Source organism: Pavona decussata, unplaced genomic scaffold (assembly GCF_977016875.1).
Source record: "Pavona decussata unplaced genomic scaffold, jaPavDecu1.1 SCAFFOLD_219, whole genome shotgun sequence".
Lineage (NCBI taxonomy): Eukaryota > Metazoa > Cnidaria > Anthozoa > Scleractinia > Agariciidae > Pavona > Pavona decussata.
Genome location: NW_028145624.1, coordinates 2,502,815 through 2,529,204, shown reverse-complemented (window position 1 = coordinate 2,529,204; position 26,390 = coordinate 2,502,815). Strand labels below are relative to the sequence as shown.

At 39.0% G+C, this 26,390-nt stretch overlaps 1 protein-coding gene across 1 annotated transcript; it reads left to right on the top strand.

The window, feature by feature from the left end:
• The first annotated feature begins 24 nt into the window (after positions 1 to 24).
• LOC146459501 (uncharacterized) lies at positions 25 to 26,390 on the top strand. The gene is made up of 11 exons (XM_085089531.1): positions 25 to 109; positions 667 to 837; positions 5,358 to 5,541; positions 6,666 to 6,841; positions 7,833 to 8,195; positions 9,254 to 9,309; positions 21,064 to 22,451; positions 22,982 to 23,231; positions 23,858 to 23,894; positions 24,243 to 24,284; positions 25,644 to 26,390. Exons 1-11 carry the CDS (start codon positions 25 to 27, stop codon positions 25,916 to 25,918), a joined length of 3,027 nt encoding a protein of 1,008 aa, XP_084945657.1. The 3' UTR covers positions 25,919 to 26,390.

Here is a 26,390-nt window from a genome sequence, read left to right as displayed (position 1 = left end):
CAGCAAGGGCCACAAGCACCTACCATGGCTCCACAGCCTGGGATGAGACCACAACTCCCAACTCCCCAAATTAGCAAACAAAAGTCGATGGGCTTAGTAGGAGCACAGGGTACCACCCAACAATCTTCAAATGAATGCAGCAGCTTCAACAGGCCGTTCAAAGCATAATTATGCTGCCCGTTTTAGGACCCTATTCCTTTGTATGCATACTAAGCTGTAATAATAGTCTTTCCTCTATATGTAGGACTGCTGAGTTTTTGTACAAACATACTATTCGTGATGGAAAATTAATATTATGTGATAGTATGTGTTATTCAGTGAGTGACACAGGCTGCTATGTTCTGTGGCAGAACATCCGAACTAGTAATCAGAAGGTCTTAGGTTCGACTCCTGATAGGAGCACTCGGATTTCCTCTCCGAGTATGCCTGTGGCACTCTCTGAAAAACACATCATTCTCATTCATTCACTAGGCTAAATCACATTTATTCCATTGTGCATATACCAGTAATACAACACATTGACATTGAAATCCTAGCAGTGTGCGGGATGTTTGTCACATGAACCTTGTTTATGAACCATGCAGCAATTCTGCTACCTTCACCAAGTTCATCACCTGATCGTCGTTATTAATTTTGTTTTTTAAAACAATTCCTCTGTCCCTACAGAAAGTCCAGTGAAGAGAGCAAAAAAGCATCCACCATCTTCTGGTCTTTGTTTGGATTGTGAACTAGCATTTTTGGAACCGTTCCCGTTCTTTAGTGGAATGGTATCTGCATCACCTCCAGCTGTAGGGAACAGTAGTCAAACACACGAAGAGCAGTCACCCACCCTACCAAGTAGGTAACTTAAGGAATTAACCCTTTAAGAGCGATTTCGCTGATAACTCTTACATCAACTTCTCTTGTCGAGTAGGTAACAAATATGAAATATGAACGGAAAAATTAAATTTTCTTGAAATTTTTTCATCCAAACTTTTCGCACCCTTGGCTGTGCTCGAAACCCACTGGCCAGATCGTTAATTTTTCAAGACTTGCAGCTGTTAGTTCTGGAGAATACAGATCATTCAAAACCTCCTAATTTGCTAGTTATCAACGATGAACCTTCACGTTTATGATGAGGTGAATTGCAGTCATAAGCTTTAATTACTGTAATAAAAATGAGGGCAAAAAATTTATCTCCTGGAACACTCATTGCAACATGCAATTTAGCCTATCACATCATTCTCATTCATTCACCAGGCTAAATCACATTTATTCTATTGTGCATATACCAGTAATACAACACATTGACATTAAAATCCAAGCAGTTTGCGGGATGTTTGTCACATGAACCTTGTTTATGAACCATGCAGCAATTCTGCTACCTTCACCAAGTTCAGCACCCGATCGTCGTTATTAATTTTGTTTTTTAAAACAATTCCTCTGTCCCTACAGAAAGTCCAGTGAAGAGAGCAAAAGAGCGTTCACCATCTCCTGATTATTTTGGAGATGATGAACTATCAGATTGGGACCTACTTGTACCGTTCCCGTTATTTAGTGGAATGGTACCTGCATCACCTCCAGCTGTAGGGAACAGTAGTCAAACACACGAAGAGCAGTCGCCTACCCTACCAAGTAGGTAACCTAAGGAATTAACCCTTTAAGAGTAATTTCGCTGATAATTCTTCCATCAACTTCTCTTGTCAAGTAGGTAACAAATATGAAAAAGGTACGGAAAAATTAAATTTTGTTTTAAAATTTTGTGATCCAAACTGTTTGCACCCTGGGCTGTGCTGGAAACCCCCTGGCGAGTGGTTAATTTTTCAAGACTTGCAGCTGTTAGTTCTGGAGAATACAGATCATTCAAAACCTCCTAATTCGCTGGTTAGAAACGATGAACCTTCACGTTTATGATTAGGTGCAGTCATAAGCTTTAATTACTGTAATAAAACTGAGGGCAGGAATCTCGCATTAATGCCACACGAAATGCTTTCTCGCGTGCTGGGGTCAAAATTTGGAACAGGATACCTGCAACTCTAAAAAAAAAAGTGCAAAAAAATGTATTAAAGAATCCCTAAAAGGAAAGTTATTTCATGTACTTGAAACTGCAGACTCCTATATTGAAGTGGAAACGATAATTGACCAAAGGAAAAAATTATCACCTATGTCCTTCTCTTTTATTAGTATAATGATTCTCCTTTCCCTTTTTCATCTCTTTTCTATTATAATATTAATGATAATAACAATTACATTTAATTTACTTTAATTTTGTTGCATACCCTTATCTAAATCTGCGTTATTTTGTAAAAGTAAAGTTTCTTTTTTTTCTTTTCCATTTTTTTCCAGCATGTTTTGTAATTTATTGTAATTTATAATTTTCCATTATGTTCTCGTACTCGTCTTTTCTCGCCTCAGCTAGCTTTGTGGCTATTTGCGGACAAGTAACTTTTTTTCTGAATTTGTAAAAATAAAATTGTTGTTGTTGTTAGGGCAAAAAGTTTATCTTCTTGAGCACTCATCGCAACATGCGATTTAGCCTATCACAACATTTTCATTCATTCACTAGGCTAAATCACATTTATTCCATTGTGCATGTACCAGTAATACAACACATTGACATTGAAATCATAGCAGTGTGTGGGATGTTTGTCACATGAACCTTGTTTATGAACCATGCAGCAATTTTGCTACCTTTACCAAGTTCATCACCTGATCGTCGTTATTAAGTTTGTTTTTTAAAACAATTCCTCTGTCCCTACAGAAAGTCCAGTGAAAAGAGCAACAGAGCGTCCACCATCTTCTCATCTTTGTTTGGATGATGACTTATTACTTTTGGACGCACTTGAACCGTTCCCAGTTTTTAGTGGAATGGTACCTGCATCACCTCCAGCTGTAGGGAACAGTAGTCAAACACACGAAGAGCAGTCGCCTACCCTACCAAATAGGTTACCTAAGGAATTAACCCTTTAAGAGTAATTTCGCTGATAATTTGTCCATCAACTTCTCTTGTCAAGTAGGTAACAAATATGAAACAGGTACGGAAAAATTAAATTTTGTTTTAAAATTTTGTGATCCAAACTGTTTGCACCCTGGGCTGTGCTCGAAACCCCCTGGCGAGTGGTTAATTTTTCAAGACTTGCAGCTGTTAGTTCTGGAGAATACAGATCATTCAAAACCTCCTAATTCGCTAGTTAGAAACGATGAACCTTCACGTTTATGATTAGGTGCAGTCATAAGCTTTAATTACTGTAATAAAACTGAGGGCAGGAATCTCGCATTAATGCCACACGAAATGCTTTCTCGCGTGCTGGGGTCAAAATTTGGAACAGGATACCTGCAACTCTAAAAAAAAAAGTGCAAAAAAATGTATTAAAGAATCCCTAAAAGGAAAGTTATTTCATGTACTTGAAACTGCAGACTCCTATATTGAAGTGGAAACGATAATTGACCAAAGGAAAAAATTATCACCTATGTCCTTCTCTTTTATTAGTATAATGATTCTCCTTTCCCTTTTTCATCTCTTTTCTATTATAATATTAATGATAATAACAATTACATTTAATTTACTTTAATTTTGTTGCATACCCTTATCTAAATCTGCGTTATTTTGTAAAAGTAAAGTTTCTTTTTTTTCTTTTCCATTTTTTTCCAGCATGTTTTGTAATTTATTGTAATTTATAATTTTCCATTATGTTCTCGTACTCGTCTTTTCTCGCCTCAGCTAGCTTTGTGGCTATTTGCGGACAAGTAACTTTTTTTCTGAATTTGTAAAAATAAAATTGTTGTTGTTGTTAGGGCAAAAAGTTTATCTTCTTGAGCACTCATCGCAACATGCGATTTAGCCTATCACAACATTTTCATTCATTCACTAGGCTAAATCACATTTATTCCATTGTGCATGTACCAGTAATACAACACATTGACATTGAAATCATAGCAGTGTGTGGGATGTTTGTCACATGAACCTTGTTTATGAACCATGCAGCAATTTTGCTACCTTTACCAAGTTCATCACCTGATCGTCGTTATTAAGTTTGTTTTTTAAAACAATTCCTCTGTCCCTACAGAAAGTCCAGTGAAAAGAGCAACAGAGCGTCCACCATCTTCTCATCTTTGTTTGGATGATGACTTATTACTTTTGGACGCACTTGAACCGTTCCCAGTTTTTAGTGGAATGGTACCTGCATCACCTCCAGCTGTAGGGAACAGTAGTCAAACACACGAAGAGCAGTCGCCTACCCTACCAAATAGGTTACCTAAGGAATTAACCCTTTAAGAGTAATTTCGCTGATAATTTGTCCATCAACTTCTCTTGTCAAGTAGGTAACAAATATGAAACAGGTACGGAAAAATTAAATTTTGTTTTAAAATTTTGTGATCCAAACTGTTTGCACCCTGGGCTGTGCTCGAAACCCCCTGGCGAGTGGTTAATTTTTCAAGACTTGCAGCTGTTAGTTCTGGAGAATACAGATCATTCAAAACCTCCTAATTCGCTAGTTAGAAACGATGAACCTTCACGTTTATGATTAGGTGCAGTCATAAGCTTTAATTACTGTAATAAAACTGAGGGCAGGAATCTCGCATTAATGCCACACGAAATGCTTTCTCGTGTGCTCGGGTCAAAATTTGGAACAGGATACCTGCAACTCTAAAAAAAAAAAAAAAGGGCAAAAAAATGTATTAAAGAATCCCTAAAAGGAAAGTTATTTCATGTACTTGAAACTGCAGACTCCTATATTGAAGTGGAAACGATAATTGGCCAAAGGAAAAAATTATCACCTATGTCCTTCTCTTTTATTAGTATAATGATTCTCCTTTCCCTTTTTCATCTCTTTTCTATTATAATATTAATGATAATAACAATTACATTTAATTTACTTTAATTTTGTTGCATACCCTTATCTAAATCTGCGTTATTTTGTAAAAGTAAAGTTTCTTTTTTTTCTTTTCCATTTTTTTCCAGCATGTTTTGTAATTTATTGTAATTTATAATTTTCCATTATGTTCTCGTACCCGTCTTTTCTCGCCTCAGCTAGCTTTGTGGCTATTTGCGGACAAGTAACTTTTTTTCTGAATTTGTAAAAATAAAATTGTTGTTGTTGTTAGGGCAAAAAGTTTATCTTCTTGAGCACTCATCGCAACATGCGATTTAGCCTATCACAACATTTTCATTCATTCACTAGGCTAAATCACATTTATTCCATTGTGCATGTACCAGTAATACAACACATTGACATTGAAATCATAGCAGTGTGCGGGATGTTTGTCACATGAACCTTGTTTATGAACCATGCAGCAATTTTGCTACCTTTACCAAGTTCATCACCTGATCGTCGTTATTAAGTTTGTTTTTTAAAACAATTCCTCTGTCCCTACAGAAAGTCCAGTGAAAAGAGCAACAAAGCGTCCACCATCTTCTCATCTTTGTTTGGATGATGACCTATTACTTTTGGACGCACTTGAACCGTTCCCAGTTTTTAGTGGAATGGTACCTGCATCACCTCCAGCTGTAGGGAACAGTAGTCAAACACACGAAGAGCAGTCGCCTACCCTACCAAGTAGGTTACCTAAGGAATTAACCCTTTAAGAGTAATTTCGCTGATAATTTGTCCATCAACTTCTCTTGTCAAGTAGGTAACAAATATGAAATAGGTACGGAAAAATTAAATTTTGTTTTAAAATTTTGTGATCCAAACTGTTTGCACCCTGGGCTGTGCTCGAAACCCCCTGGCGAGTGGTTAATTTTTCAAGACTTGCAGCTGTTAGTTCTGGAGAATACAGATCATTTAAAACCTCCTAATTCGCTAGTTAGAAACGATGAACCTTCACGTTTATGATTAGGTGCAGTCATAAGCTTTAATTACTGTAATAAAACTGAGGGCAGGAATCTCGCATTAATGCCACACGAAATGCTTTCTCGTGTGCTCGGGTCAAAATTTGGAACAGGATACCTGCAACTCTAAAAAAAAAAAGTGCAAAAAAATGTATTAAAGAATCCCTAAAAGGAAAGTTATTTCATGTACTTGAAACTGCAGACTCCTATATTGAAGTGGAAACGATAATTGACCAAAGGAAAAAATTATCACCTATGTCCTTCTCTTTTATTAGTATAATGATTCTCCTTTCCCTTTTTCATCTCTTTTCTATTATAATATTAATGATAATAACAATTACATTTAATTTACTTTAATTTTGTTGCATATCCTTATCTAAATCTGCGTTATTTTGTAAAACTAAAGTTTCTTTTTTTTCTTTTCCATTTTTTTCCAGCATGTTTTGTAATTTATTGTAATTTATAATTTTCCATTATGTTCTCGTACTCGTCTTTTCTCGCCTCAACCAGCTTTGTTGCTATTTGCGGACAAGTAACTTTTTTTCTGAATTTGTAAAAATAAAATTGTTGTTGTTAGGGCAAAAAGTTTATCTTCTTGAGCACTCATCGCAACATGCGATTTAGCCTATCACATCATTCTCATTCATTTACTAGGCTAAATCACATTTATTCCATTGTGCATGTACCAGTAATACAACACATTGACATTGAAATCATAGCAGTGTGCGGGATGTTTGTCACATGAACCTTGTTTATGAACCATGCAGCAATTTTGCTACCTTTACCAAGTTCATCACCTGATCGTTGTTATTAAGTTTGTTTTTTAAAGCAATTCCTCTGTCCCTACAGAAAGTCCAGTGAAAAGAGCAACAAAGCGTCCACCATCTTCTCATCTTTGTTTGGATGATGACTTATTACTTTTGGACGCACTTGAACCGTTCCCAGTTTTTAGTGGAATGGTACCTGCATCACCTCCAGCTGTAGGGAACAGTAGTCAAACACACGAAGAGCAGTCGCCTACCCTACCAAGTAGGTTACCTAAGGAATTAACCCTTTAAGAGTAATTTCGCTGATAATTTGTCCATTAACTTCTCTTGTCAAGTAGGTAACAAATATGAAAAGCGAAAGGAAAAATTAAACTTTTCGGCCTGTGCTTGAGACCCACTGGCGAGTTCGTGAATTTTGCAACACTTGCAGCTGTTAGTTCTGGAGAATACGGATCATTCAAAACCTCCTAATTTGCTAGTTATAAACGATGAACCTTCACGTTTATGATGAAGTGAATTGCAGTCATAAACTTTAATTACTGTAATAAATCTGAAGGCGCAAAGTTTGTCGAGATCTACTTTGAGCAGGTATCACAGCATGCAATTTAGCCCAAGTCCAAAGGAATAAATTGCAAAAGTGGCTCGTACTCACAGTCTCTTCTACACTGTAGAAGTTCCATCCATCGTCTATCCAAATCTGTCAAACATTTGGCCGCCATCTAGTTTCTGTTCCTCAAGTGAGAGGCGAAAGCTGTGAAATTGGACTAACGCGGCCATATCTCCATCGAACATGTCATCAACAAATGTAAGCAACAAACCAGGAAATGGGATATTTCTTTGTGAATCTGGCCTCTGGAATCTTACATCACTGATTCAATAATGCAGCATGTCTAACCCGTTGTGTGTGCTTTATTATAATTATTATATAGTGATCACTGATCAGTAGAGCTACGCGACCGGTGGAAACATGGTATTGGGGTAACGTGAAAAATAATATATTAGTCGAAAGAAAAGAGTTCGTTGATTTCGTCCGTGGCCGTTACTCTATAAGAGAGAGAGATCACAAGTTGATTTGGGAACAATCGTCTTTGAGTGATGGACATTATCTTTACGATTCAGTTGAAACCTCAGATTTTCTAGGCTTTTACTTTCTCTCATTTGGGCTTTCCCCAGCATCTATTATTCATTATTATTTACGCTTTGTATAGAAGAGTCTGGTAGCACTTTGTTAATAGAACATTCTATTTTCGTAGAACAAATACCTGCTTATGTTGAGGTTAGAGGACCAAAAGCCATAGCAGCTTACCTGAAGGCAAAAGCAACTGGTAAAACACTTGACAGGCGCGTGAAAGTTTTGTTGATTGGCCAGGACCGTGTGGGGAAGACGAGTGTAGGGAGATCTCTTAAGGGTGAGCAGTTCAGGGATGACGAAGCAAGTACAGACGGAGTTCAGATGTGTGAGCCTCTGAAAAATCCTGGAACTCAACCTTGGAAGACTTCTATCATGCAAAAAGAAACTACGCCATACCATCACAAATGTGCTGAGTACATTGGTAAAGCATTGCTGTCAGAATCAGTGGCTAGACAGTCAACGCAACAAGGCGACCCAGAAACAGGTATTCGATAGTCTTGTAGGTAATCGAGCGAAGACGTAGACCTATCGCAATTCATCTGGTATGTTTGACCTTACATTCTACTTTATGCCCTCAGTTTTCTGAGGCTGCATGCTATTTGATCGGATGGTAATCAGTGACACATATTCTGTGCAAAAGAGGTTTCGAGATAAGTAGTTTTAAATATTGATTAATATCAATAGGTGCAACGTCACAACTATCAGTTTACTTATTAGCAACTAGGGAAATTTGCATGAAGCAAATACATACAGCCGGCGTAAAGCGCAAGAAAATGTGCGCGAGCGAGTCACGATTAATTTAAGTTTTGCTTCTCATTGGTTGAGAAAGTGACGCGTCTTTTCTGAACCAATCACACTTTAGTAATGCAGTTAAAAAGAAAACGCAAAATTACATTCGACACTCAATTGAAAACTGCTCCATTCATTACCAACTATTAGTTGATTCATAAGTAACTTATGACCGAGCTTCTAACGAGATTTGTGGTTCAGGTGCCAGCACTGCACTTTTAATGACGGCCACATGCAATTCCAGATAGTTTTTCTTTTTGTCTTTTGTTCTTAGGAAAGAACAATAGACTAAACAACAGCTCTCCGTTGGGGTCAACATGCATACATGCATGTTAATTGTTATCATTCTCATTCTTTTGTCGTTGTCGTTGTTGTTGTTGTTGTTGTTATCATAGCTATATCATCAATTTTGAAGGATTGTACTAAATTTTTTTAGATAGAATTTACAGGGTGCTATTTTAGCGGTTATTTTCAACTTTCAATTTTTTGCAAAGCCCACTTTTGTAAGTTTACTTAGTAATCAGGGTGTACCTGATACGTCTGGGATTGATGGTGAATTGGATTCCAAAGAACGGAAGTTGACACAATTGTTTTCGATAGCAAACAGTAAGCCACAGCTGAAGACCTGCGAATGCTGTCAGCAGTCAACAAGAAGGAAGACTACCGGTTTCAAGAAATGAGGCTAGGGAAACATAGTAAAACAGAGTTCTACCCACATTTGTAACCTTCATTTATCTTGTTTTTATCTTTCAGAACCCTCTGCGAGCTCTGAGCCACACTCAGTATCGGATGAGACCGAGATAACAGAGGTTGGACTAGTTTTGTTTATAAGTGCTAGCGATTTCTGAGTATAGGTCAATTTTTATTTGTGTAGGGTTTTTTTTCATCATTTTTTTTTCTACCTCGGTAGAACTATTCATGCATTCACGCATTATTTCAAACTCTTCTCGTTAGTAGGCCTCTCAAAATGTACCGCCAACTGACGATTTTGCCGCCTAGTTCACAGTAAGTTTCCCCTTAGAAGACGCTGGTAAATACAGTAAATTTACGTGTTTAAAATAATATTTAAACTTACAAAAAGAGAATAACATAAAATATTGTTTTTAAATTTTTTTTACCATAAAATATGCCATAATGAACTCGAAATATGCGGTTAAAAGAATTCACATTGTTTGGTATCCAGATCGTTCTAGCGTTTGGCAACTCGTTTGTGAAAAGAGCGTCGGCCTTTGGTGGTTTTGAAAAATGGAATCTGCAGCGATTGCACACTCCTGGTTGCGACATTTGAACGTAGAAATACTTAAGGAGGCTCGCAGCAGTTTTAGGGTGCACTTCTTCACGTTATGAAAAATATTCAAAGCACTTGTCAATGAATAGCAGTGAAATAGACCGGGACAAACAAAATAAAATTCTTGCTCGGAGAAAATGAATAACGACTGAAACTTGACCAAGATTCAGCCTTCTTATCAGTTCGGGAGGATACCAGTTCTGGAAGAAACGAAAATAATTGTTCTACGTCACGAAACGTCATCGACCAAAACATTGGATCGCATTTCATAACAATTTTCTCTGCAGCCAAATTCAAGATGGCGGACAAGCGCGAGGAAAGTACATACGATTTTTTTTATTTCGTGCCATATCTTTGTCTTTGTCGTGTTTGCAACTCTAAAGCCGTAAAAGAGCACATTGCCAAAATGAAAATGGTCGGAGTTCGCTTTGTCTTCTCGTAAGTCTGCCCTTTTAGTTTTATTTTAATTTTATCACGGGTCAATCGAAGAGAGTTTATCCTGTTCATGGAGTTTGTGAGAGAGTTCAAACTCTCGCTCTCGTTTGGCCTGAAAGTCTTGCGCTCTCCTCGACTTTGAACGTGCTCAAATTTGTCACGAGAGTCGGCGAGCGTTTTCTCTAACGTATAATGAAATGAACGCGTCACTCCTGACGGACTAAATCGACAACTCTCGTTCTCGTTTGGCCCAAATTGATGAGAATACTCGCATGTGTCAATTCTCATCAACTCCTACATGTTTGGCCCGGGCTTAAGTTGTGTGTTTTCTTTCTTTAACCGAATGTACCTACATACATGTATCATAGTATTTTAAGTCGGTTACTCAAGGGCCAATAGTTAAGTCGAGCCTGTAATGCGAGGTGTCAATGAAAGCGCCCTTTCAGCTAAGACTGAAAAAATATGGAGTGAGCTTGTCATGTCATTGCATTTCGTTCTGACTTTTTATTTAATTTTGTAAAACATAAAGCGTGGCTAGAAAAGGTGCCATAGAGCTTGATAGAATACTGTAGTTTACATTTCAGTATAGTAATTGGTAATGCCTGTACCAAGAAAGGTGAAATGGAACAATAAATGTTGGTCCTTAAAATTGTCTTGCAGTCACACTCTTGCAGGGTTCACCTGAAAATTTGATTCTGTGGTGATATAAATCCTGTGATTGCCAAAGTGCAAAAGTAAATGGAAAAGTATATTTATGTTCATGTATTGCTAGCAGAACATAATAATAATTATAATATAATTCTCAGATCCTGAGGGGTATCAGAGGATTTTTTGTGACTGTAAATTGAAAAATCCTTGGTTGCAATTCATTTTGTCTAAGCCTGGGAACGTTTAATTTGTTCTTGTTACCAAGACAAAAAAGTAAATTTGAAAGGAGAAAAAGCTGTCAAAATGTTTCAGGTTAATACTATTTTATTTCATGACAACACTCTACATCTTTTTCTTCTTTGTTCCTCCATCCACCTAGAAACAAATCACAAAAACAAATTTTAATTTGTTGATTTAATTTGCATCCATAACTGAGCATATCATGGGGAGGATTCATAGAGCCCTTCTCACCTATAATGTACCCGAAATATTGGTTCTTAATAAAAGCCCATTGTTATGAAACAATACTTAGGATTATATCTTACTTACGGGAGCTTGGTGAAAACCCCATGGAGGGCCATAGCTGCTTTGAGGCAAACTGAGGCACTTGCCTAAGTTTTTTTAGTGTGTTTTTTTTTCTAAGGAGGAAAGTAAATACCAATGAAAAGAATTTAACCATGGACATTCCGACAATTTTACTGGCTAAGGCCCTGCCAAGTCATATGTGGCACAACTCAGAGACTCTCTTGATTCTCTAATAACAAGAATTATATCATTATAATATCCCTGACAGGTACTGTAATGGTACTGCCTTGTCCTCAGCATGCACATAATGGCCCAGGGTAATTTAGCAGAGGGCACTGGGAAAGATGGAATGGAGGAGAAAAGTAAAACGACTTCCGTATTCTTCCTGTAGTTTCCCCATCTTGCACATACAAATGCACTTTAACTAATATTTTCCAACAAATCAGTATTTCTATCTCCCCTCCTTCTTCAACATTTGTCAGGCCTGTTGTTATTGCTGCCACAGCCTCATCCACAAAAATATGCTTAACGAGGAGAACCCATTTACAGGAATCTAGGCCCCCCTCCTGCCTGCTTGTTTTTGACCCACTTTTGTGAGGCAGGAGGGGCTTTTGTCGTTGTGGGTAAACCTTGTAACCACACTATAAAACAAGAGAACAGCAACAAAGTCAGGATATGGCTGTGGTATGTAGCTCAAAGTATAAAATACTTTTAACAGAGCCATGCTATGTCAAAAATCAACTGGTTATAAATTCTATAAAAATGCTTATTTCCTACTCAGTTCAGTTTTTAATATATAATTTTTTGGAATAACTTTTAAAATAATTCCTGGTGATTTGTTATGGAGATAATCAGAATCTTTGCATTGCAAATTTTGTGTGGGGCTCACACAACACAGCCTTGATTGCATCTCAGCTCTCCACATAGGCACAGCTAGCATTGGCGCGTAGAAATCTACATTTATTGCACTTATGCAAAGGGTGCATATCTCGGGGATCTAGAGCCACATTATGTTGCCACAATTAAGAGATTTTTTGCTGGAAGAGATTGTACTTTGTCTTTTGTTTGAGCTAGCAAAACATTTGAAAGGTGTTTATCATAATAAATCAAGAGACCCTTTTAAACGGTTGGCAAAAGACACAGAGATCTCAGGACGGCACCTCTGAGACTTCGGTAAAGCTTATGTATGCATCATTCAAGTGAACACCGTCAGGTGTGTGAAAGTTATGGCGCGTCTTCCAAAGGCTCTATGACCCCAAAGCATGGTGTGTGGAATAAGCTCTATTATCGTTTTTATATGCCGAACTTCGAGTTAAAAGTTTTAGCTGAATTTCGACGAATAGTTTGGCACACGCACATAAACCTTGCTCCGTACCACTCGCGCAGAAAATGGACCAAATCCTTGATGGCCAAACCAACATGCAATGGCAAAAAATAATTAGTGTATTATTATTAGTGCCTGGTTGGAGAATATGGATCTTGGGGCGAAAGGAATGAATGACATGGATGTAATTCAATGTTTTATCAACCGTTTATCAACTCACTATATGGCCGTCACTCCAGCCTGCGAGCAAGCTCTCGAGGGTGGAGGGGGAGGGGGAGGGAAGAAGGAAAGCCTGTACCGATGTATCGGGAATTTGAATATCTGCATCGAAAACGTCGATGCAAAATGTTGATTGGTGGATATTGAATTTGGTCCTTACGTCATTACTCTTCGCGTGCGTCGTGTTAACAATACAAAAATGGTGGAAAGCGGAGTTCCATTCGTGAAGCTTGCGAGAATTTCTCGAAATATACTAGATTTTCTCTGGAATTAATACCCGAACAAGGTCAAGGTGCCAATGCTTTACGTCAAGGAAGCGATGTTCTTGCAGTTTTACCTACGGGATTTGGCACAAGTTTGATATTTCAACCTTTTGCTGCCGCCGCAGCAATTGAAAGGAATCAACATCAAACAAATTATGTTTTTTAATGTTGGTTGTTTGCCCATTACAAAGTATTATCGATGACCTGATAGCAGAAGCAAGAAGATTGGGGGATGTCTGTCGCTTTGATTGCCGATATTTCAGATCGATAGTCAAGGTCGGCCACTTTTAATCTTGTGTTTAGCTCTACCGAAAAAAAAATATGGACATATTTCTGCTTACGCCACAAATTAAAGCTTTCAAAATGTATTGCCTCGATTCCGAGTGCTTCAGGACGGCGTTAACAACGACCTGCCAGTTTTTTAGGCAATGTTTTAAAGAAGCGCAATGTTTTCCTTTTGATCTGGCACTCTCACGTCTGGTTTGCTACACGGCAACAACATCATAGATTTCACCCGGGTTGACTGTTCCAATGAAACCATATTGCCGATATCGACAATTGCGTCCTCGTTCTCGAAGACCCGGCTGCAAAATTAAAATCTTACCGATTTCCTTGCACTGCTTCTTTTTTCCCTGGCCAGACTGTGTCCAGTGTTCGACAGTTTTTTCTGTCCATTACTTTTTTGGCGTTGACACTTTTGGTCAATGGGCGTTAAGTGTGTTCACAATCCTTCACTATGTTTTTTTATTTTTGTGGCACACGGTAGGCATACTCGATGAGAGAAACTAGAGTTTATTGTCAGCAAGGATTCCCGTCTTTCGAAGTGTAACTGATAACATTGTACCTTTTTTTTCACGTTTGCTATCGTTTCCCGTTTGCGCTGATTGGCCAAATTCTGACAACTAGGACAGCAGGGAGCCACGTGGAGTATTGGGGACGGTATTCAATCTTGAGACATCGTTGCAAGCCCTCACTCCTTCTCCCGTCCCTGCCCCTCCTCTTCCCAGAGAGCTTGCTCGCTGGCTACCGTCACTTGGGTGATCGTTACCCCAAGGAAATTCTGCTGGTCACGCTATCTAGGAGTAATTATTCGGAAAGAACATGGAAAGATAACAGCTTTGGAAATCCTCACCCTGCAAATGAAGTATGTCGTTTATGGAACAGACACCAGCACTCCCCTTGCACCCAGGACCAGTAATGCAACTATGGTCGATTGCACAAGTGTGCAAGCGTATACTTGAATGCAAGAAAATTGAAAATTCTTCTTCTTCTTCTTCTTCTTCTTCTTCTTCTTCTTCTTCTTCTTCTTCTTCTTCTTCTTCTTCTTCTTCTTCTTCTTCTTCTTCTTCCTCTCCCTCTCCCTCTCCCTCTCCCTCTCCCTCTCCCTCTCCTTCTCCTTCTCCTTCTCCTTCTCCTTCTCCTTCTCCTTCTCCTTCTCCTTCTCCTTCTCCTTCTCCTCCTCCTCCTCCTCCTCGACAGGGTAACAATATCTTCGGGTAACAAGTTCCATTCCGTTGTGCGTGGGAAAAACGAGTACTTGTGATATTTAGTTCTTCATTATGGTACTTCGTACCCATTAGAATTCAGATGCCTGCTGGCCTGTAGAATTGGGGTTAACTGCGACATTCCATCTGCTGTCACTAGGCCATGGTGCAACTTATACAGCATGCAGAGTCCATTGCTTTCCTTCTGCTTTGAAGTGAATTCCATCCCAGCTGGTGTAGTAAAATTCCGACGCTCGCCATACGATTGTAATTCGTGACTACAAAGTGGGCAGCTCGCCGCCGTACCGTTTCAATTTTCCTGTTGGTTATGTCTGTTTAAGAATCCCAGACTGTAGCTGCACATTCCAACAGTGGTCGAACAAGGTCAAAGTAAGCTAAGGTCTTAATCTTAGGGAAATTCGCCTGTTTTCGTGTCAAGTAACATCAACTGGCAAACGTCTACAGCTTCCACTTGACTCCTCCTGTTATGACATACTGTGTATCCTTGATCATGAACAGCACACTCAGTCAGCCAAAACCGAGTTGAATTACAAGAAATTTGATAAGCCCATTCCAGGCAGATGGCTGATGCTACCGCCTCCCTAAAAGCAGTTCCAGTTCAAGACGATCCCATATCATGGCTTCCATAACCAAGTCCTAAACATGTCTTGGCCGCTTTTATTTGGTGAAAAGCCCCACGCTGCCGTTCAAGCTTTCATTTTGTCAGACCATAGCAACAAAACGGTCACATTTCGCCACCCTCCTATGAACTTTTCAATTTCGTGTGATAAAGAACCATCCTTCGTGATCGTCCAGCTGCAGTGACCCACCTCCACACTGGGAAACGAAATGCTCACATTACACCTATCAAGACCATAGTCTGACCGCGGTCTTAACTTACTCGCAGTTTATCTTTTTTAAAGCGTCGTATCTATCAGCTCATTAGGAAACGACGTGTGGCTGACAGGACATGACTTTAACCCGGTGAGAACTTTCTTCATGGTTTGTTCAATGAACCATACGTACGTTGCATCTTGGATTTGCCTTCTTCAAAGACACCTTCGATGGTAATTTTCCTCATTTTCTGCAACTTAGACCAACGAATATTTTTGTACAGTGGACAAAGAAGCAAACCACTATTGATTCGTCAACGTTTGGTTACAATGTACCTGTCACCATGTTCTACTTAAGGAACCGCTATCTTGAAGTTCCGTGATGCCCTTCAGAACGTCACCGACACCCTTCATTTATCACTGAACGCCTTTGACTCATTATTCTGCCAGTCTATGGATAGTGCAAATCCCCTCGTTGAAACTTCACCTGTTAGTAGTTTAATGAGAAATTTTATGGAAATCCCACTGCCCCATACAGGCCAGACAGGAAATGTTTGAAGCCGGTCTTTTGGAGAGTTCTCGTGTACTTCATCCTTTTAACCAGCCCGATGACTCTGATGATCTTGACTTGCCTCCTTTCTGACCTTGATCCATTTTCAGACATTAATCATCAGCAACTGCGGAAAGAGTTACGTTTGGACTCTGATTCGGACTCGCTGTTTTCAGATTTCCAGTAAAATTGAGTAGTTTAAGCATCAACTGTAAGAATAATTTTGCACCATTCTCATCTATGTCCTATTTTTTCAAGAAAACATACACGCGAATCTCATGCACGTTAACTGTTTGCTGAAACCGCGATTCTAAATCTCTCTCGTGGATCGACTGAACGTGTTCACCGTTACGTGAACTCGGCCCTTGCTACTTTTAAATCCAAATGGCAGACGCAATGGAAGGACTATTTATAACCAGTTGAGTATTCTCACAACGCCTCGGCTATTGATGGAACTGATGGCATGACGCCATTCTTCCTTATGTTTGGTCGAAATGTAACCTCACCTGAGACAGTCGCTCTTCAGCTTTCAAGTGAACCCATCAACAAGAATTACTATGCAATGTATTCCAGAGGCTCACAAGTTATTACAAAGATAATATTATGACCTGACGGCCAAACCAAGAGAATTTACTGCTGGACAGCAAGTCCTAGTCGGGAAACCACGTCCTACAAATGCAGAGAAAGGATTTGCTACCAAGCTCATCAGGAGATACTCTGGACCTTAAGTTGTCATTGAAAACCTAAAGTACGGTGACCTGTGCCGTTTTAAGACCAGCATATTACCAACAATGAATTACCTCCAACTAATGTCGAGAAACTGAAGAGAAAGTCTTGCACACAGATTGCATCATGCCCAGTTCAAACTCAAGACAGTGACAAACAATAGCCCAGATCGTTACTCACAGGACGGTCGTTAATCCCACGTTAAGAAACAGAACTTCTATACGCGCTTATGAAAACGGTTTGCCACAACAAAGGTTCACGACGGTAACATAACCAAACAAAGTTTATTGAAGAGAAGCGGTAGAGACGTTAACAATGCTTGGAAGTGACGCGATGTGTAGCGAAGCAATAACAAAGCGGTACGGTAACAAAGCGATGTATAAAGCGGTTTCGAAAACTAAGAAGTAGATACAACGAAAACTATAATAAGACTAAGCATTAAAGCTATTACAAACTTAAGAAACAAAAGTGAAAACTTCATAAATCCGATACAAAAAAGGCAATAAAAACAGTAACATGCACAAAGTAAAGAGACTTACTTCTGTGTCCGCGTTAGGGATTTTACAGCGTTATACTTGAGTTATAGTCTTGATCTTTACACGATGGCACGTTGACTAGAACTGAGCGCTTTCCTGAACACGTTCGAGGAAAAGCTAACTAACTACAAAGGACCATAGATAGAATAATTGAAAGCATTGTTTGGTTGCTTGTACGTGGGCAAACATATCCGTTGGTTTGACCACAGAAACTTAAACTTATTGACAACAAAGAAGCTCTAAAGTCTGAAAAGGAAATACAAAAACCATGAAGAATAATTTGGCAGCAACACGTGGTAATATCTCATGTTTCTTCCAAAGAAAAACAATCAAGCCGCTGAAGGAATATTGCTCAAACTAGCTCAATATCTCGAATCCCTCGGTAAGGTGCCGTCTCACAGAACATTGTCCATATCTGTCCCTCGAAGGTGACCCGTCTGGAGGAGTTTATAAACTATTCTTAGACAAGGCTGCCTAGGAACGGAGAGGAATAGTAGAGGCTAATGCATCTCAAGAATCAGTTATTGTTCACTCCTATGTATCTACTGGACATCGTACTACACTCCCGAAGCCACGCGTCGGAAAACCAAAAAACCAAAAATCTGTTCTTTAGGACAAGATCAGACGTCTGATAGCCCGGACTTTGATCGTGTTGAATAAAGGTAAATTGTTTCAGTGCGAGATACTCTCGAGAAACTGTTGTCGGACAGAGACATAGACATTGCAGTCCCAAAGTTATTTCTAAAAGTTAGCTCGTAGCTCAGTTTCCAGTTTGATTTCAAGCTACCAGAATATCACAATAGAGTTGGTATTCTTGGGCGTAAATATGTCTTTGGCCTGACTCAGTCTCATTTTAAAATGAGTCCTGAGAAGGGCAAAAAAAAACATATATATGTCCAAGAATATCAACCCTATTACTATTACAATAATTTCAAAGGGCATTCACTAAAGGAATCAAAGAGTACAGTAACATCGCGTCGGCGTTTAGTTTTTGTTTAGCTAACTTTCATCACATACAATAAGTTTAAAATTTCATACATTCATTCAGTCATTCATTCATTCTTTTGTTTTTCAAATAAAATGTTGTTGCTGTTGTAGATCACCGCAACTGAAAATTTCCCGCACACAATGTGCGGTATAGATTTTAGAATGCCAGCCTATCAGTGGAGTCTGAAAAAAAAGCGCCTCACACTCCGAATGATGTTTACTGAGCATAAATTTCAGTGCGCTTATGGGATTCATTGACGAGCCAGGTATTCCGTACATTCTCCTTCTGTTAAGAGCCACCTTGGTAATTCTTGGACTGCTCTGTGTGCTTTATGGTGCAATATTCACCGTAGACAATGCATTTTTAGAACTCATGCCACCCCTCTGCTTGTCAGTTCCGGTCTTTTGCCTCTGAATATGCTCTATTTTAAACATATTGCTACTCTAATGCATGATATTTTTAACCATTGTGCTCCTCCAAAAATGTCTGAACTGTTCACTTGTTCTGACCAGATCCATTCTCACTACACTAGATTTTCAGCGCCGTGTAATTTTCATGTCCAACTTTCAAGACTCAACCAACAGCTGCTGTCTTTTTCTAGAATTGGAACGAGAATTTGGAATAAAATTCCTCCTCAACTACGAGAGTCACGTAAAACACTTTTCAAGCGTAAACTGCATGAATTGCTCTTAAAGGTTCCGGAGACTGAGGAGGTGTATGTTGATATAAATGCTGTTACTCGTATCAATCTTATGTCACTACTTAGTTAGCGTGCATTTAACTTTCTAAATAATAGTTAGTCATTTAGGTGTTTTATTTATTCATTTATTTTCTTATTTAATTCTTTTTCTCTTTGTTTAATGAATCATTTCAATTTTGTGCTGTTAATTTTCTGTTCCTTTGAGCGTGTAAACAGCTATCAATGTTACCCACCTCGAATAGCCCTTGCTAATTGTGGGTATCTAATATTGTAATGAGTCTTCTCTTGTAATAAATTGTTGTTGTATATTCTTTATCTTGATTGTCTTTCTTAAAGCTTGTCCGGACAGTCAACCGAGTAATAGGACTTGAATTTCTTCATATTACCAACAGCTTCGAACATTTGCAATAAACTCGCCATCTTTTTGGATGTTGATGGGTCTTGAAATGGGCTGACTGGTAATTTTGCGGTGTATGGCGACTTTTATACTGGTCAAGGCACTTGGTGTGAGATCCTTTTTCTGTTTTTTTTTTTTTAACCCCTACATAAAATCTCCGAAAAATGCCACTCAATTCTGTTGGGCTTACGGAATGCAGGTCACAATCGATTCGTCTCTTGTCGCACCAGTCACTGAACTTTTTCACGTTCCATGAAGTTTGTTTTCGCGTGTTTTGGGGTATGGATTCTTCCTCGAGTTTCTGTAACTCGTCTTCGTCAAGTTTAGATGACTGAGAGTCTTGTTCGTTTGTTTTTTTCAGTCATTTTGTATCCCAAATGAAAACAATTTCTTTAGAGATGGCAGCGTTTCCAGTCGAATAAACAATAAAACGGTGCAAGCATTTGAATGGTTTCCATTTCTGATTGGCTAGCTATGTTACTTTCTCTTTTCTCATTGGCTCAGAGCAGCGGGCTAAAATATGTTGAATTCTCCATTTTAGCCCGCAAAATGCGCCGCAATGCCCGATGAAATTGTTATAATGAGTGTTTTCATTATACAAGTTATACTCTAGTTTTTAAAGTTTTATGGAATTTGGGTTCATTTTGTGGCAGTAAGACTTGTTCCCGTTAGTTGGGAATGAATGTAGCCCTTCTTTTACAAATTGCTTAGTACCTACACCGTATACCCATGAAGGCCAATGTCACATGACACACAAATAGAAAACTAGAAAGACATCGTTATAACATAATGTGGCGTTCTTTTACTGTTGTTTTCCTCCTGCTACATTACACACATACACACCATGAAAATGTAAGTAATACGAATAATAACACTACCAATAACCCCCCTATATGACTTTGAAACCTGTCTGCGTAATGTTATTTCATGAAGTCCTGGTTCTGATAATGATGCATCAGCTTTACGTTAATCTTCAAAGCCTAGGTGATAAGAGGTAGAAAGAGAAACACACACACATCCTTGTTAGAAGATTTTCAGTAGGAATCATAGGAACATAAATTACACCAGGCATCGTGACCAGTGTAAGGGCAGCTTCAGGTTTAATAGTGCTCGTACTTATAATTCTTTACCGCGTGTAAAATTAGATCAGCAATTGGCCTTGATATGCTTAAGTCCCGGGCTAAACGCCACTTTAAGCGCTAGTATCCCATTAATATAGCGTCTCTTTGTACATTTATCAGTGTACTATTTGGTTATGATTTTCTGTTAAATTTTTTTTTTCCGGTAATTTATTTTTCAACCAGGACTTTGTTTAAAGTAGCCACCTTAAACGAGGTGTTCCTGTATAAAGACAAACAAAAAATAAATAAACGTAAGCACAACCACAAGATACAGTAAAGGACGATTTTATCCTTGCGCTTGTGATTATGCGCTCGAAAATTTTGACTGGCTGTCTGGCCCGGCTGTCTGGCTGGCTGGTTAGCTGACTAACTGACTGACTGACTGGACGGTGTGCTGGCTGGCTGACTGGTTTATTCGAGCTCCTTTTCATATTAACGTAGATGCTGTTTTGCCTGCGGTTATCGGCTTGCTTAGTTCTCACGCCGATAATGAAAACAAGGCTCAATTGTCTCAACTCTTCGGCAGGTCTTACCAGATGCCCCAGCAGAGGCGAATGATAGCATACCAGACGAAATTGCTCATCTTGTGGAGAGACAAATCACTAAAGAGGAAGCAGCTGTTGGAGATGGAATTTGGCCGGTGATTTGGGACTTTGCTGGTCAGGCTGTTTATCGTGCCATTCATCCTATCTTTTTGTCACCTGAGGCGGCTTATGTCCTAGTGTTTGATCTCACTAAAGATCTTTTAGCAGCAGCCCAATGCCGGGTAAAAAAGGAAGGTCATCAAGAGGTTGAGATTCCAGCCGCTGACAGCAGTGACACAAACCTTGATCACATTATGAGATGGATGGACTTGCTGCACTCACTAAGAGATCCCGAAAATGGCGCTATATCACCCAACGTAGTGCTGGTCGGAACTCATGCCGACTCAGTAGACGGTGACCCTGAAAAGAAGATGGATGCTATGACGAATTTCCTCATAGGAAATGCAAAGGTCTTCATTAAACGTGTTGTTAGGACTGTCACCGTAGAGAATAACCGCTCTGGTCAAGAGGATCCTCACATTGTCAAGTTACGAGAAGAGATACTAAAGATAGCAGATAACATGCCTCACACAAAAGTAGAAGTTCCATTAAACTGGCTCGAGGTTGAAAACAAAATCTACGATTGTGCCAAGCAAGGAGAAAAATATACAACAAGGCGAAAATTCAAGACCGAAATCGTTGCCCATAAAGATGATGATGTTGCAGATGATCTGGAGCATCTTTTAAGCTTTTTGCATGATCGGGGCACAGTAGTCTATCATGACCGTGCTGATAATCCAGATGGTCTCGTTGTGTTGGATCCACAATGGCTTATCGATGTACTGTGCAAAATACTAACAGTCCAGGACGACAAAGAGGAGGCACTACGCATTCGTTCACTTCGTAGAGCCCTTAAAAACGAAGGAATTCTCGATGCAGAGCTTCTTGATCATGCTTGTAAGCATTTGGAACTTAGTCATATCAAGGAGTCCTTGCTTTTTATTATGAAAAAATTTAATCTTCTTTGTGACTGGAAGCACGAGGTTAACAAGTCGACCTACTTAGTACCCTGTATGCTGACAGTCAAGCCACAAGACGACCTGATGGGACCAGTGTTCCAAGGATGTGCACCTGTGTACATCACATTCGACACCAGCTACGTTCCGTTTGGGCTGTTCACTAGGCTCATCGTTGTCTTTGGCGAGTGGGTGGCAACAGTGACAAGCTCTGGAAAGCCAGACCTTTTTGCTAACGCAGCACGATTTATTATTGGAGAAGTTACTTGCCTCGCTTTTGCTTGTTCCAAAACTGTCATCAAGGTTCACACTTGGACGATGGACGGTTCAAACCCATTGGAAAGAGAGCCAAACGTTACTTTGGAGGCGTCAAGGTAAACATAAAGTAACTATTCGGTCAAACATTTAAACAGTGTTGCATGAGTACATGTAGTGACACTATTTGGGGACTGTTCACGATTTATGCTCCGGGGAGTGGGTCGGTTAATGTCATGGTGGCGGAGTGCAATAAGAGTTAACATGTAGATTAACGAAGCTCTCCTTACTCAAGATATACACTTATTTCTTGACAAAAGTCTATTGTTGGACTAACAATAGCCTTTTGTTAAGAAACAATACTTAAGATATACCTTAACTTATGAGAGCTTCTTGAATCTGGCCCCAGGAGAACTTGCAACAATGACACCAACAGAACTCTGTGGAACGTATTTCGACATGTAGAGGTAACCTGTTATCTTGACTACAGTTCCAGAATAAGCAACGAGAATACCTAATGAAAGTTACTTGGCATGAAAAAGCTAAAGTTTGTTACCACCCTGCGGGAGGACCATATGTATTTTTAAACAAACTAACCTGCATACTGCCCATAAAATGGAAATGTTCACCGCCAGTTTTCCTCGTTTAGAATTCTAGAGGAGAGCCTAGAAAAACTGAGAGAACAGTGTCATTGGCTGCGTGCGGTGTCCTGGAAACTTTCCGGTCAGTGCAAAATGTGTCCAGGCAAAGTAGACCCGGAAACAGGAAAGTGCTTCTGGCATCGAGAAAGAAAATGTCTTCACGACGACTGCGCTCATTATGTTCCTGTGAATGTTTTGCCTTTCTGCTGTAAGGATGCCAAAGGTCCTGACCTCCGCATACCTAAGACTTGGATTCAGGTTAGTGGAAACAAATCGAGAAAATATATTCTTGTTTGACAAATAGAGCGATTTAGATATATTAAAATCGTAATTTAGCTCCGAGGCTTAGGGGAATAAAACAAAATAAATTCACTGTTCATGTATGAACCTTTACACGATTTTTTTTTTACCTTCCCCGAAGCTTCGGAGGCAAGCTAGAATTTGAAATTGACCTATTGTTACACGATGCACGGATTCGGAAGCACACGCCAAAGACAGTCAGACAAGAACGACCGCAACCCATATTTTGGAAACTTTAATGTGATGTGTATTTTACGTTTTTTGCTGTCGTTGTTTTCTTTTTTGTTGTTGTTGTTGTTATTGTTTGTTTGTTTTTGGTTTTTTTGTTTTCTCATTAAAAAAAATGAACGTTTGAGCTCATACCATCCTTATTATTTTCCCCTTATTATCGTTCTTTTCATACGCACCATCATCACTTGGAAGTGTTTTCTGGAGTCAAAATTAATATCTGTCACTGTTGGGTAAAATTTATTATGAAGATCATCTTGTTAACCTATCAACAATGTATCATTAGATTGGTCAACTTAAGAACACGGTTGTATGCACGTGGAATGCTTATTTTGTCTCTTATTTTCTCTCTTTAGGCTCTTTCCGAGGACACAAAGTTACAAAAAGATTCTGGTGAGTTAATCTCTACACTCGTAGGTTATATCGTGAGCAGGAAAACTTTCCCGAACTTTTTTCCTTTCCTATAAAGTAGCGAACACGTACTTTTACTGACACGCTACTCTTCAATAATTAATTGCTCTAGTCTCCAAAAATAGTTTATCTTCTTAATCACCATGACCCAACCTTGTAAACGTATTTCTGTTGGTAAAAGGAATAAATTTTTGTCTTATTTTGTTCAGACAACACTGATTAATTTTGATTTATTTTTTGTTGACAACCAGTTTTATTAAGTGAATATAATACCGTAGTAACATTGAAATTGACGAAATAATTTAGCATTACTTCTGCTTTGCCACACAGATCTGACAGATGTGAAAGATACTCCATCAGCCAACCGTGCAGGTATCACTAAGGGTCAGTTATTAAAAGACAGTTGAGACGGTGTTTAACAAAACCACGTTCTCAGCCATTTTTAATTTTGTCAACAGTAATATCTAAACATTGTCTGCTGCTGACGGTAACAAGATGGCTTTCATTCCAGACCAGGAAACTATTTATCTACTTAAAATAAACCACTTGTTAACAGATTGTCTTAAGCCGCGGCCTAAGTTAGGCTCTGTTTAAATAACTGGCCCTAAATGACTAGTCCCTGATTTCAGTCAGAGAGACTATACGTTTTCCTTCGATGGCAAGGACGTTTACCACACAAGTGTGCACTGAAGAGGTAATCTATGTTTGAGGGACAAGGCCAGAGCTAGAGGACTTCACCCTCAATGTGAAACTTTTCACCAAAGTAGGAGGGCTCCCGTTCATGGCAGGGACATTCAGTCACTGATTGGGTTACCCTCAATAAATAAAGGCGTCTCTCAAGTAGTAGCGAACTAAGTCGATTTCCTGTAAGTAAATGTCTCAGTTCAGTGAACAACAATAGACACAGTTCTGGGGCCTGCTGCAGGGACTATTCAGTTTGCTGGCATTTTCCTGAAGCCACCAAACTTGACAAAACTCTAGTTTAGGGTGCACTGGAGTGTCATAACGCTTGTGCTTAACATCAAGTAAGATAATCGATTTAATAGGAACATACAGTGGCACTCCGGTTTACGGACACCCGCTTATTACGGACAGGCAATATATTTTTTAAATTTTTCACAATCTGTGGAGAATTGGAGAAGAAACTTATCTATCCAAGAAAAGTAGGGGCCACACCTACCATTTGAGAGAGATTCAACTGCAGGGAAAGTTAACTTAATGACTGCCAGTCCTATATATGGTTACTCTTGAATAGTGCAGGGACCACTTGTACAAACAACAGCATAGTGTAGCCGGATCTTTGTGTAGATCAGGATCAGCAATGTTGAATAAAACGTAAAATTAAATGCAAGGCTGATCGGACAGCTAAAATAATTTTATTGCCAAATATTTCGGTTAGACAATACTGTCTAACCGAAATTGTGTATTGTCTAACCGAAATATTGGGCAATAAAGTTATTTTAGCCGTCCGATCGGCCTTGCATTTAATTTTACGCTATATGTGGTTAGTCTAAGTATGCTCGGGCGATCGTGCACGACGTAGCTTGACATTGTGGCATCAATTACGTGCGGGATTGCGTAAGGATGCGTATAAACAATTAGCGCGACAGTCCTTAATACGGATAATACGGACACTTTTGAGTGTCCCTTTGTTGTCCGTCTTAACCTGGTTCCACTGTATTAATAACATTTGCATATGATAAAACATGATTCGTATCCTTATTATTTTAGTAAAAGAAGGGATTCCCACGGATGATGAGCTGGAAGAGCTGTCACAGCGCATTGCCAAGGCATGGAAGCCTCTTGGGCGACGGCTTAAGATTGGAGAAGCGAAACTGACAGGCTTCCACAAAGAAAATGAAGAGTACTCTGAGAAGGCGTTTAAAATGCTGTTACACTGGAAAGAAAGAGACGCCTCAGCTGCAAACTACCGGGTTTTGCGCGACGCTTTGTGTCATAAACTTGTTGAGCAAAAACTATTGGCCGAGGAATTTTGCTATGACTGAGAAGTGGTAACTCGAATTCAGAGCACTACCGATCCTATACTTGCCAAACCAACGCAAAAAAATCACTGTTCTCTTTCAAGGTCCTTCTTTATGGAATTCTTTGCATACCAACATTACTAATTCAGAAACCCAAGACTTTTTCTTTGGTACCTAGTAATATCAGTGACATTTTTAGTGTTAAGTTATCTAAGTATTACTTAAGGAATGAGTATTTTCAATTATCCAGATTTAACAGTGTACGTTACGGGAAACATTCTATAAGGTACTTTGGTACTTTGGACCATATATATGATCTAGATTAGACAGCAAAATCAAGGATAAACCTACTTATAAGTGATAATTGGGGCTCCTGTCTTATTTGTAGTTCTTGACAATTTTTTGTAATTTTAATTTTTAAATCTTACTTGTTATAAATTTTAGATTTTAGTTAATTAAAAATTTACTTATACTATGTATAAATTTATTATTAATT